The 14,041-nt window shown below is 42.9% G+C and overlaps 1 protein-coding gene across 3 annotated transcripts in view; it reads left to right on the forward strand.

Moving 5' to 3' along the window:
• LOC311241077 (RNA binding protein fox-1 homolog 2-like) overlaps positions 1 to 14,041 on the forward strand; it is a 99,347-nt gene that overhangs the window by 60,472 nt on the left and 24,834 nt on the right. For all 3 annotated transcript variants that reach the window (XM_084329756.1, XM_084329757.1, XM_084329758.1), the window contains 4 exons: positions 8,146 to 8,233; positions 9,919 to 10,002; positions 10,698 to 10,854; positions 12,381 to 12,423. In XM_084329756.1, the coding sequence (XP_084185882.1) occupies positions 8,146 to 8,233; positions 9,919 to 10,002; positions 10,698 to 10,854; positions 12,381 to 12,423 (372 nt within the window). The remainder of the gene's footprint in view (positions 1 to 8,145; positions 8,234 to 9,918; positions 10,003 to 10,697; positions 10,855 to 12,380; positions 12,424 to 14,041) is intronic.

Consider the following 14,041-nt stretch of genomic DNA (forward strand, 5'->3'; position numbering starts at 1 on the left):
CCAGAAGGGTACAGTGTATATTTGACAAATGTTAGCGAAGTGGGTCTAAAATCCAGGGAAGGAATGAGACGAGTCTGTCCGCTAATGTTTAAATGTTTAACATGTGGCTAGTCGGCATCCAGGCGTGCCATAGTGCCAACAGTGGAGGGATTCCAAGACACTTAGAAAATGTTGAAATGTACATTCCTTGAAGGGAAAACCCACTCTAAAATATAATGAGCATGTTGTTTCTTTAATACTGTACAGCCCAGCTTTGATTTATGAATATGAACACGTCTCTCCTTAAGTTGATTACCAATGAGACAAGACTCTAGTGATGTCATCAAGAGATAAATCCTGGAGCTGCTCCATAGACAGTGAGTAGTGGAACAACTATGACCAATGCAGAGCTCTACATATAAATACAACTAATTTAGATATAATAGCTCAAACTAAAACCCTATGAGCCCACAAAATGGTTAGTTGACCACCTCCAAAAAGTGTAGCTTGATGACATCCCAATTTCAGATCTTGGTGCTCTGATGTCCAGCTTAGGGAGCCAGTTGTCTTATGTTCATAGTGACTTAACTGTCACAGATCATTGGAATAGCACACTGTGTATTGTGCTTTAGAGTGGATGTCCCCCTTCAACATGTGGCTAGGCTCTGTGGCGCCATAGTGCCAACAATAGAGGGATTCCAAGACACTTAGAAAATGTCTAAATGTACATTCCTTAAAGATCTCCCCCCTCGTTGGAAAATATTGGCTAGAGAGAACCGCCATTCTCATCTCCAGTAGTAGTACCACAGAATACTGTAAACTTAATGTTATTCTGTGTATTTTTATTCCTTACCCCCCCCCCCCTCTCGTTTATGAACAGGTTCAGAAACTAGGCATCTTCAAATCTGTTCAGAAATGGAATTAGTGCCGTGTAAACCATATGTATCTCTAAACCCATATGGGGTTTACCTCGCTGTTCTTATCTCTCTATCGTTTTGTTTTCTCATTTGGTTTTGGTTTTCCCTGTAGTTGATTGTGTGTGTTATCTGGTAGTTTGTAGTAGTAGTAGTAGTTGTGTACTGGTCTCAGTTTTTGTGACACAGTTCTAATGCTTGGCAGAGTGTCTCATGATTTAATTTCTTTACCTTTTTTGGGAATGAGGATTGCTCTTCTCTTCTATCTCTCTCTTGATCTCTTTCTCTCCCCCCCCCCCACCCCATCCTTTGGTGCTCTGTCTCTCAACCCCCCCCCCCCCACATAAAATGATTCATTTTAGGAGAATGGTCACCAAATTGCTTTATTTGAATGACGCACCTTGGTATTCGTTTTTTTTTTTTTTTTTTTTTTTTTAAATAATAATTGTTTATTGGTTGTTTATTTGGTGTTGCTTTTGTAAACTAGATGTTTCTCCCTTTCTCTTTTCCCACCTTCATCTTTATGTTCTCCTGTTTTTGTATGTGGACTGGCTCTCTCTCCCTCTCTCTTTCTCTCTTTCTCTCTGTATTTCCTACCTGCATCCCTCTCTCCAATGTACATGTCTCATCCTTGTCTCTCTATGTGTTTGATATGGGAGTGCTGCGATTGTTTTGATTGGTCTCTATGCTGCATCCGACGCTTGCTGATTGGCTGATTTTATTTAATTTTTATCAAATTAATTTGTTTATTTATTTATTTGGTTCTTTACTCTCACTCTTGGTCATGTGATGCGCCTATATTTGGCTGTGTGTAATCTGTATGTTATACGATTATTAATTTTACAAATGTTTTTTGCACCCCTCTCTTTCCCTCCCCCTTATTGTGTTATGGTTTGGTTTTTTGAAATCTTTTTATTTTATACAATATTTATTTTAGGTATGTAAACCCCACAAGTTTGGTTTCATATGGGAATTTGGTTGAATTGTGTCCAGTTGTATTTGTCAGGCTGGACTGGGAGGGGAAAGAGTGAATGCTTCATTATCTATTAACCCTTTCAGATTGGCCTTCCACACCGGCCTCCGTTTGATTTGCATGCTTACCTGTCAGAAAGATTGATTCAATTGCATTAACTGCTCCTGACACACACACACACACACACACACACACACACACACACACACACACACACACACACACACACACACACTTGCGTCTTTCACTCAGGGGAAATCAGTCATTATTATCGCCAACTTCTCACACCAGATAGACAGGAGCTTCAACAAAAGGCACATGAATGAGTCTTCCTGCGCTATAAAAAGCGTGTTGTCGCCATTCATTTGATTCATTAACTTGATTTATATTTTGGAGAGTCTTCGCTCAAACGCCCCCCGGACAGTTGCGTCAGCCAGCTAGCTAGCTAGCCAGGCTGTGGCTAATTGAATCGCTCGCCAGTGACCTTCTCGTTTTCAATGAGGAAAAAATGAGGTAAATCTCATTTCCATTTGAATGAAGGCCCTGGCTGATCTACAGAACATGAGTCACTGAGAGGTGCGATAACCAACCCCGGCTTGGGCCATAATGGCCCTCCAAATTGGACCACACCACAGGCACATGGCGTCCATACTCACACACACACACTGCTCTCCTAGTTCTCTGCGGCTAGCCAAAAGGAAATTTACCCTTTTCACAATGTTTTCTCAGAATCCCGTCTTAATATTCTAGAACGCCATATTCACACGGAGGCCATTTTCACGGACATAAGAGCAAAATGGCCGCCATATGTGAGTATGGTTAATGAGCCAGAAGCCCTAGTTTCATTGTCATTGGAATGTTCTCAAAATTGGAATCTTTTTCGTCGTTTAGGTCGTACACCTGAAAAGACCCATGGGACATTATGCAAGCTAGTTCTCCCTTTAGGTCTGAAAGCAGCATAGCGAGGAATAAACAAAGAGCCTTCCAGTGATAATGGTCATCAATAAAGTAATGTTGACTTACCTTGGTGGTGTGTTGAGCTCTTATCTGTCATCTTGCAAATAAATTCCTGGTGACGTCATCTCATTCAATTAAAGGTGCTATAGATAACATTCAGCCACTAGATGTCGCACTAGAGCGACATCAGGTGCATTCCATGTGGGGAAATGGGAAGTAGGGAGGGGATACATGCACGCAACATGTAAACAACAACATACATTTTGGACCCGCACATTTTTTTTAACACTTTGATCGCCATGGGTTAAATTCATAATTTACCATCCCTCGCCATCTCTATTTGTCTATGGAGAAGTTCCCCTTCTTTGCAGGGCTATAACTTTTTAAATTCTATTGCTAAATTGCCATTATTATGGCCCATTCAATGTCCTATATGTATTGTTCAGGGTGTAGCAACGTTAAACTTTTTCATTCACATATTCATACTAAAATATGGTCTAAAGCAGGGGTCAGCAATAGGCGGCCCGCGGGCCGAAATTGGCCCGCCAGCAATAATATCTGGCCCCTCAGATTATTAAAAAAAAAATTATATATATTTTTTTTAATCAGACAAACTAGGCTAGGCTATATGTTAGCTATAATGTCCAAATAGAGAAACTACCACCACCTAAATAATGCTTATTATACTTTGTTTTGTTGAGAGTGAATAACAGGTATAGGCAGCGAGGTGCAATGTAGCGCTTGCTCAACATGAAAAAAGTCGGTGGACAGCGCCTGGTGCTGAAATAACAAACCAGCCACACCACATGTGTGGTGTGAAATTAAAACACCAGTTCAGTAAGTCATTCAAACTTTATCTTTACTTATATATGACTGTGACGGCACCACACATGTGAATAGTAACAATGCAATTAAACTGAAGTCAAATCAGAGCAAAAAAAGCTGAATCTGCTTCAAGAAGATGCGCTACATTAGGTATATAAGGAATTACAACGAGACACTTATGGGCGGTTAGGTGGTCGAGCGGAGATTGCGTTCGTCACCAGCCCCGGAGCTGTGAGCTTGGTTCGCCTGTTCGAATCCAGCTCACAGCTCCGGGGTTGTCACCAGCTTGGCTGGCCGTCTGCACTGATACAATTGGCTGTATCAGAGGGTGGGAGAAGCTGGCGGGGTGGGTCCGGGTCGTTGTAAACAGCGACTCCTACAGTTCGGTCGGGGCGCCTGCTAAGCGCGGATTGGACGTGAGGGGGATAGTGTGGTCCTCCCACACGCTACGCCCTCTCAATGAGAATCCGCGCTGCCAGGTGAAAAGAAGCGGTGATTGGCTGGACGTGTGTCGGAGGAAGCACGTGGTAGCCTCCACTCTCCCAAATGATCTGACTGTGGGGGGTAAAGCGCAGCGACCAGGAAGGGACTGGGAATTGGCATACGACTAACATTGGGATGGGAGAAAATCGGAGGAAAATGGAGGGGGGAAAAGACAAAAAAAAAAAAAAAAAAAAAAAAAACGAGACACTTATTGACTAAATAAAAAATACAATTAGGCTTTTAACCCTCTAAAGCCGGGCGCAACACTAGACATGTTTTGTAAAACATTAAATATCTTTGGATTTGTTTGTGATAAAGACTTGCTTTATTGTATCGGAATCGATTGTCATCTCAAAATTTTGTGCATCTCTCAGAAAAGCATAGCATAGAATCTTGAAATATCTAGATTGGTTGTTTTCCCTGGACTGCATCTAATCCACTGTATCTATCCATTTATCATATATCTATGTCTGTCACTATAGCCAATGGAAATGCTAGAAATGGTCACGTGGACTGGGAGAACCAATAGAAAATTCCTATTGTTTCTCAATAGTCCAGTGCGCTCCACAGAAAGGGCTGTCAGATAGACGCATTGGTTGCGCGTAATGTAAGATAGACCAATAAGAGATGGGCGCTTGTCTCTGGTTTTATAATAAAATGGCAAAAAGACAAAGGTATAATGTTCAGTGCAAATGTGTATGTCGTTTACAGTTTATTATGCCACCTATGCAGCTCGTTTATTTTGTCCATTCTCTGCCTCTGCCACAAATGTATGTCTTAGTTATAAGGTGGTCTGTCACAGAGTTAAAATGTTTTCACTATCAATATATATTAAATTAGCCATTGTTTTTGTTTCCGGCCCCCCATACGATGGCTTGGAAAAAATTTGGCCCTCGGCCAAACTTAATTGAAGACCCCTGGTCTAAAGTATAAGTATGTTTTTATCATTTTCTGCAGCTTTCTTCAGAACGTGATTTATAGCCCTAAATGCATTATATTGATGATCAAATACAGTTTGGTAGGAATCTGTGCGAGATAAAAAATTTCAACTGGACGTGGTTCTAGAAGTTACTACGTGTCATCTGATGATGACCGGATGGGCGGGGGATCGTTTATAATTCCGTGGGCAGCGTTAGATGATTCATCCAGAGTGGGTCATATGTTCATCATAGCAGTTTATATGGAACACGTTAGAATATAACGCTGAATCTTACCGTGGCTTCCTCACGCCGCTGGCAGATGAGCGTGGAACAGAATTTTTTCTATTATGGGATGGAGAAATGCCCGATCCATTTCCAGGTTGTATAATAGTATATCCGTCCAAATCATGTTGTTTTTTCGAGTTATTTGCACCGATCGATGTTCACTGTATCAAGACGGAGTCTCTCTAACGATAGCGAGTGCCCGGACCACATATGGATGAGCACTACCGGTTCAAAGGCTCATTTCCGGTTGGCGATCTGCCGATCGGCCACCAGATGGCGCTCTTGAACCGCTAGAGAGTTGAGTGGAGCTTTGCAGTGTGTCTCAGGGCTCCGGAGGGGAAATATGATTTCGCTCACAGATTTTTGAAATATTGACATCAAAGACGAGTTACGGCGTCTTCGGCAGAATGAGCATGGCTAGGAATGACGTCTTAACTCGTCCCCGGCGATCATAGTGTTAAATGATACATTAATTAATCAATAATTTCTTTGGGGAATTTCTTTTTTATGATTACTCAACATAATAAATAATAAAAAAAAAAATCTATACCAACTTTAACACATTGGGTGCCACGCCCCTTTGCCCAGATAACCCCTTGAGTGCCAGCACGTTAGTCAATGGGAGGTTGGGGATATTTGCGAACGCTTAAAATATATCTTAAATTATGGTATGGGTCTAAAACACCCCTCGCTTATCAATGACTTGCTTGCAGTCAACATGTACGAAACAGATTGTGTTTTCATTGGTACATTTCCGTTTTATACCGTTTTGAATATGAGTATAGTTTCGGAGACTTCTAGTAATTTCAGAGAAATTCCGCGATAATAGCCCTTTAGTGGAATACACAAAACACGTAATTTTTCGGCTGATTTATGAATCGTTTTCAAATAAACACTCGATTATCGATAGTATATGTGTACTTATGCACGCTAGAGAAGCAGGCTGAAAAATCTATTATCCATGACCTGGTCAGCGCTAACGTCATACACGCACACACACAGATACGTTGTGATCGCTATGAAAAAAACATCTGATTAACCCAATACTGGTAAAATAGAGTCCTTACCTCACATCAGATGTTCTGCAAAAAGATGAATCCAATTCCTGATCGCCATTCCAAATATTGATCGCGTTTATTGATCCAACGTTATAGTCCGAAACACATAATCGAAAGCTGCTCCGAGCCTCCCCAGTGAATGTGGTAACAGACACTGCTTGCCAGAGATGGGGAAACCCTGGACCGGACTTTTTTCCTGATGCACATGGCCACTCAATCCAATCCAATGATGTGCATTACCATCCGGGAGACGATAGGCGGCGGTATTTGCCCTTTTTGAGCTCAGAGCCATTCCCAATGATGATGTCAGGCTGGATGGATGAAAAATGAATGGATATCGCTAATAAAAGAACGATTAAATAACGAGAACTCGTCATTGGCACTCAACGCATGGCGAGTTATGACGAGAAATCTCGTTGTTGGCACTCAAAGTGTTAAAGGGACAAAAGACAACATCTCGGCTTTGTGTTACCAAGGCAATGGGTTGTCAGTGTGCGCACAGGGGCTTTTACATTGCAATGTCCTATATTATTTGTTTTCCCTATATTTTAATGAGATGACATCGCCATGAATTGATTGCAGGATGAGAATAGCAAGTCAAAGTGACTTTATAAACATGTTCTCTGGGAGGACAGAGCTAGCGTTCCTAGTGTTCTATGGGCCTGGCGTGTCATGGACATGGAGCTTGTACAGCGTGGTGTTATTACACGGAGCAACACACTCCTCATGAAGTGCTTCAAAGGAAGACCATCCCAGATCAAGGGAGTGGAGTGTGAGCCTTTGAAGCTCAGAGACGACATAATCAGCCATCTTGGATTGAAAAGCTCCAGCATTAATCTGAAATGTCAGCCACACACACACGCCTAACAAACACAATACACACACCTGCGCATGCCACAAACCCACAGCCTCAGCCCCCCTGCCGTGACATGCCTATGTATGTACCCCAGCTTATATCAGCTTTCTCCATCATCTACTCCTCATTTTATGTCTTTCTTTATCTCTATCTCTCTCCCTCTCAATCTCTATCCATCTATATCTCTCTCCCTGTCTGTCTCTCTGTGTCTCTCTCACTCACTCACTCACTCTCTCTCTCTCCCTCCCTCCCTCCCTCCCTCCCTCCCTCCCTCCCTCCCTCCCTCTCTCCCTATAGTCACAGTGGGGAATAAACAATGTCACCCATGGCAATCTTCATATCTGACAAGAATGAATCATTAAATCCCTATTGGGCAACTTACTGTTATTTAATTGCATGATGACTAAGACCCCCCCCCCCTCTCTCTCTCTAACAACCCCCCAGCCCTATACCTGCTCTTGTACAAACACACACACACACACAGACGCACACAGACGCATAATGACGTCAGTACTCAGGGAGCAGGCAGCCCCATCAGTGTTCAGAGGTAAACATGTGAAGCATTAACAGACAAATCCACCGCTCTGTTAATGATCCAGTTACGGTGAACTGAGGCAAGCACTGCAACACTGTTCCTGTTACCACACATAGAGCCATCGAAACAATTCCATGGTCATAACAGGCTTATTAAATATGATTACAGGAGAAACAAAATATTTCTATAATATATAAATTTGTTCTTAAAGTGTTTATATTATAGAAAAAGTTGTCTAATTTGTAAATGTGTGCTGTTGATTGCTAGTTGGATGTGTGAGGAGTGTGTTGTTCTAGATGTCTCGTGCTCCAGGGTGGTTTTTGTATCTGTGTGGTTGACAGTCTGTCCGTCCCTCCCCAGGTCAACAACGCCACCGCCAGGGTAATGACCAATAAAAAGATGGTCAGCCCTTACTCCAACGGAGAGGCTCTGAGCGCGCTGCCCTATGGTAAACACACACACACTTTGCATGATGGGCTGTAATTAAACGCAGTTTAATACATAGGAAAATGCATCTGTAGGGATTGTGAGAATGAAGAAATGCATGATGGTTACTTTCTATAGTATGTAGAAAATGTGATGGATACGTACGTAGTGTGAACTCCTGTCGCCTGGCCAGAGCCGACCGGCGATGCCAAGTCCACATGTTGAATCAGCCGCCTGGCTTTGGAAAATTACGCAGAGCAGTCTAGACGATCCAGTCTAGACAGACTAACCGAACCCCTCCAGACCGTTGGTCACAGACTCATTCCGACTGACTGTTTAAATTATGGATGTCCGATATTATCGGCCTACCGATATTATCGGCCGATATCGGCATTAAAATGTGATATCGGAAAATATCTATCTGTTTTCAATTTTTTTTTTTTTTTTTTTTTTCATTTCTATAACCTTTATTTACCCAGGCAAGCAAGTAAGAACAAATTCTGATTTTATTTATTGTCAAAAGTATGCATAATGTTATGTTAATTCCACAACAAGAGATATGTAATGTTAATTACCTGAAATTATTCTGTTTTTGGGGGGGGGGAAACCCTGCATATATCGGTATCGGTTGATATCGGTATCGGAAATTAAGAGTTGGACTATATCGGTATCGGTAAAAAAGCCAATATCGAGCATCCCTAGTTTAAACCCATTAAACATGCTACATTTCCAACTTTTGAATTGCGTCCAGTATCAGGATTTGCCTCTCTTTGAGTCTTGATGGTTGATGTGCGCTTTGCCATTGGGGCTTGTTCCTCAACACTTAAACGTCTGTGTACTCTCAATGCTGCTGATGGCAACATTCTATGTGCAGCGTCCCCCCTAACTATGCTATAACTATGAATGACAACCGTTACGGTTGTCATGGGAAGTTGCTATGAAGCAAATGTACTGCTGTGTCCAGGTACTGTTGAGCTTTTATGTAGGAGCCTATATCCTGCTGTAGCCCAGTGGTTCTCTGGCCCCCAGATTGATGCACATTGACCCTTTCACTACCAGACTACAGAAGGTTAACCCTTTACTATCACACTACAGACGGTTAACCGTCTGTAGTGTGATAGTGAGGGGTTAACCTTCTGTAGTGTTAAGTCACAGAACCCCCTTCCATACCTTTAATATCAGGGACCTCCATCAGAGGAGATGTTTGTGGTTAAATATGAATTATAGTACTATTATATACTATGCCTACACTACTATATACTATGCCCTATACTACTACCTACTATGCTAATATATGTATGTCTATACTATTATGCACTCAAGATCGGCACTGCTAGGCGAACAATACCACTTTACCCTTAGCTGCCAGAGTTGTGCCCTTCCTGGTGACTTGTTGTACACAACTTGTAGGTCGCTTTGGATAAAAGCGTTGGCTAAATGACTAAAATGTAAATGTAAAATCTCATTCCATAGCTGTCTATACAGTAGTTGAGAAGATGCCAGTGGAGAAAGTGAGACCTATGTCACTCTTATATAATCTCTCATTGGTTAACCTTTAGTGAATGAAATGGTGAAAATAAACCATTCCCCCTGGAATGCCCTCAGGGACCTCTGGGGGTCCACATGCCCTACGCTGAGAACCACTGCTATAACCCGACCCTACTAACTGTTGCTCCCCTCCTCCTCCTCTCTCTCCGCGGCCGTCAGCGGGGTGGAAGTTAGCCCCCATGGGTGGCATGGGTGGCATGGGTGGCATGGTTGGTGCCATGTACGGACCTGAGATCTATGCAGGTAAGGACAGGCTGCCCCTCTACAATACTGAGTAGGGCTGGAATATCACCATATTCACAATCAAAGACTGATTTAGGTGTAGAATATAGCATGTTACATGATCTATCTGATCATCATGTTGCTCTCTATGCATGCTGATGGGAAGAGTGATGCAATATCAACACACTAAGCTTTATTAAAATGTGTATGATTATCTTTATATTGTCTAGCATGTCCTTTACTTCTGCTGGTGCTTGTTATTAATTGCATATCCTCCCTGAGTTGACGTTTTTATTTCTCTCTGTTCTGTCTTTTCTTTCTCTCCCTTCTCTCTCTCCTCCCTTCTCTCTCTCTCTCTCTCTCTCTCTCTCTCTCCCTTCTCTCTCTCTCTCTCTCTCTCTCTCTCCCCCTTCTCTCTCCTCCCTTCTCTCTCTCTCTCTCTCTCTCTCTCTCTCTCTCTCTCTCTCTCTCTCTCTCCCCCTTCTCTCCTCCCTTCTCTCTCTCTCCTCCCTTCTCTCTCTCTCTCTCTCCTCCCTTCTCCCTTCTCTCTCTCCTCCCTTCTCTCTCTCTCCTCCCTTCTCTCTCCTCCCTTCTCTCTCTCCTCCCTTCTCTCTCTCTCTCTCTCTCTCTCTCTCTCTCTCCTCCCTTCTCTCCTCCCTTCTCTCTCTCTCTCCTCCATTCCCTCTCCTCCCTTCTCTCTCTCTCTCTCTCTCTAGTACCAGGGTTTCCTTACCCGTCTGCAGCAGCAGCTGTGAACACCGCAGCAGCGGCAGCAGCAGCGTTCCGCGGGGCTCACCTCCGAGGTCGAGGCAGGCCAGTGTACAGCACCGTCCGGGCCGCCGTGCCCCAGGCCGCTCTCCCCGCCTACCCCGGGTATGACATCACTTCCTCTCCTCATCTACCCCACCCTTTGTTGTAAAGTGACATGAGTTCAAGAAAAGCGCTATATAAATTAAATGTATTGTTGTTGTTGTTATTATATTGTAGAATGCTAACAGACTTATGCAAAGTAGCATTTGAATGTTTTAAATACATTTTCTTTCTTGCCGGGAGGGAAGAAATACATGGGATGCATTTAGTTTCTGAGTTTTGCAGGCAGTGTTTGAGGTTAAACCAAGCACATGTCAAGTTAAAGCTAGGTGCATTCCCTGGTCATTATGTAATGTACCTTTACTTATACAAACAGTACCCACTGTATTCACTGAAATTATATTATATACATTATAGTCGGCCGTTCCCAAGGCGTTTCATAGACTAGGGTCCTCTAACAGGATAACACCATTGAAAGTCAATTTACATAATCACACACATACGATAGTCCACCAATTTGCATAAGCACACGCTAGCTACATTCAGCCATTACCACATAACCAGATTACCCTTATAGATTTACCCCAAAATGATTCATGTTTGCTGTGATCCAGTTTCTTCTGTGTGTCAACTGTGAATGTTGTTGTTGCTGGGCTGAGCTGATTGGCTGATTGGCTAATGGGGTTTGTGACTGCTGTGATATTCAAATCAATGAAGAAGCTAATGTTTTAAAGGCCCAATCCGATTCTTTTTTTGTATATATTTTAATATGTCGGATATGTTCACATACAATTCATAATTTTGAATGGATGTTAAGCCATCATAAGGTATTTGTATCCCGGATTGGGCCTTTAATGGCCTCCTGACTACCTACTGTGATGCTAATTCAAATTAGGCTAAACGTGATGGAACTGGGTGCTGCAGGAATTGCCATTTCCATATCTGCTCCACTATTACGGGCCCTAGATATCATATAAACACCGCTCCACTTCTCAATGACCAATGCCTCATCAAATAATCTCTCTGAAGTGGCCTTTACTGCCTTGATTTGCCCGTCGCACAGGGACCAATAGCCCTTTATGTTTTCAATTCCGTTCAGTGCGTCGATGAAGTTTTATTTATGATCCCCTAGGAGGCTGTTCCTCACTGTAATGGTTTTGGTCTAGTGGTGGTTGTACTAGTGGAACAGAAATGGAACATGGATTTCCTCTGCATGCTGCATGGGTGTGAAATAACTTCTCTCTCTCTTTTTCTCTTTGCTGTGCCGTCACCTTCCTTCACTCTGGTTTGGAACTGTGCACTCCACCTGCACCCACCTCATCCTCCCATCCCCTATCTATCTATCTATCTATCTATCTATCTATCTATCTATCTATCTATCTATCTATCTATCTATCTATCTATCTATCTATCTATCTATCTATCTATCTATCTATCTATCTATCTATCTATCTATCTATCTATCTATCTCTCTCTCTCTCTCTCTCTCTCTCTCTCTCTCTCTCTCTCTCTCTCTCTCTCTCTCTCTACTTCCTCCTCTCTTTCTGGCCCCCCCCCCTTTCTCTCCTCCTCTGTGTGACCTCTCTCAGTGTGGTGTATCAGGATGGGTTTTACGGAGCTGCAGAATTATACGTAAGTAACCTCACATCCCTCCCTCTCTCTCGCTCTCTCCTCTTCACCCACGGCTTCCTCCTTCCTTCTCTCCCTCTCGGGTGATCTCTGCATGCGAGTACGGTCATGCGCTGCACAAAGTTGCCCCACCCACAGGTGTCCCAAGAGCCCACGTGACAAAACAAAACTATTGTCGCACAATATTCCGTCCGTCCCCGTCCCCCCACACACTGAACCAATAGGATATTCCTCTTACAGCCACCTCCCTACCATCATGGTACTAAAGAGGTTGTGAGGTTGTGGTACTGTAAGAGGGTGTTGAAAATCTGGGTGATAGGAGGTGAGTGTGTGTGTGTGGGGGGGGGGGGGGGGGGGGGAAGAGAGAGAGAGAGAGAGAGAGTCAACATCACCAGTACAAAGACTGCTCTGTGGGCGGATGCAGCAGTGTGTGTGTATCCAGGTTGACAACAGCTATTTCTGTTCTCTCTGTAGACTAGTGTTTCAGGACTCAGTCCTTAGTAGCAGATTGCCTCAGGTAGAGTAAACTCAACACCCACCACCACGTGTGCATTGTTTTAAGTTTTTTTTTAAAACTTGCTACCACCCCCTGAATCATCTCTCCGATCTGATCTGATCTGGAACATGTTGTCTTTTCGGAACAACTGCTTTTTTGTTATTTTTTTCTTAATTTTCCTACTACTAACTTACTGAAATCTGCTACTTCCTGTTTGTTGGGGATGGGGCTTGTTTGTTTACTAAACTACTCCATTGAGTGTTTGTGTTTTTATTCACCTGTTTGTTTGTGTTTTTCTAAAGAGAACCTGGGCCCTCGTACGTGGCTAACTGAGTTAGCCGGATAATTTTCAGGATAACTTGTCGACATAAGTCAGGCTTTTCGGTTCCACAAAGCAAGTTTGGCTAAATCACTATAGCAACACATCCATAAACTTGAACCTGCTCAAGCGCAGGCTTACTTAAGTTAGCTGGATAAGCTTGACACTCCCTCTGGAAAAAAATGGCAGCTCCCTTCCTCAGAGATCCCATTATACCATTCTGTATAATGTTTTTGTGCTTTGTTTTTCTAGAGGGGTTGCGAGCAGCCGTGAGGGGGTCGCGAGATGATTTCCAGAATGTATTGATTTCATAGAATGTGTGAAATAGGCATATAATTAAAAACAATTAAAATACATTAAACTGGTCAAAGAAATGCTTTTGAAATGTAAAATAGTCCTAAAATGCTGATAATAAATCATATTCAGCCTATGGATTTACTTTGTCCTACATAATGCACGTCATAGCTGCGGCGTGCGTGACACCTGTTTGAGCTGCGGGATGAGGGGTGGGCGTGAGTAATCGATTGATCACTCACGGCTATGAGAAAACTATCTTAAATTTGTGTTTTAGACTTCGCTCTTTTATTTTGAAACCCCCCGACCGGAAGTATTATTGTTGACAACTTGTGTCGTCCGGTTCTGTGCTTTGAGTCTCATGCTAGTTAAGCTACCTAATATTTGTCTTCCTTTGACTTGTTGAAAATGTCTAGGATACAAATGTTGAGGTTCCGTGTGGACGAAACGTGCATACGATAAAATACTTTTGGCGGATACACCCAAACTCGTCTCCGTGTGGACATGGAGAA

Source organism: Notolepis coatsorum (assembly GCF_963971535.1).
Source record: "Notolepis coatsorum genome assembly, chromosome: 14".
NCBI lineage: Eukaryota > Metazoa > Chordata > Actinopteri > Aulopiformes > Paralepididae > Notolepis > Notolepis coatsorum.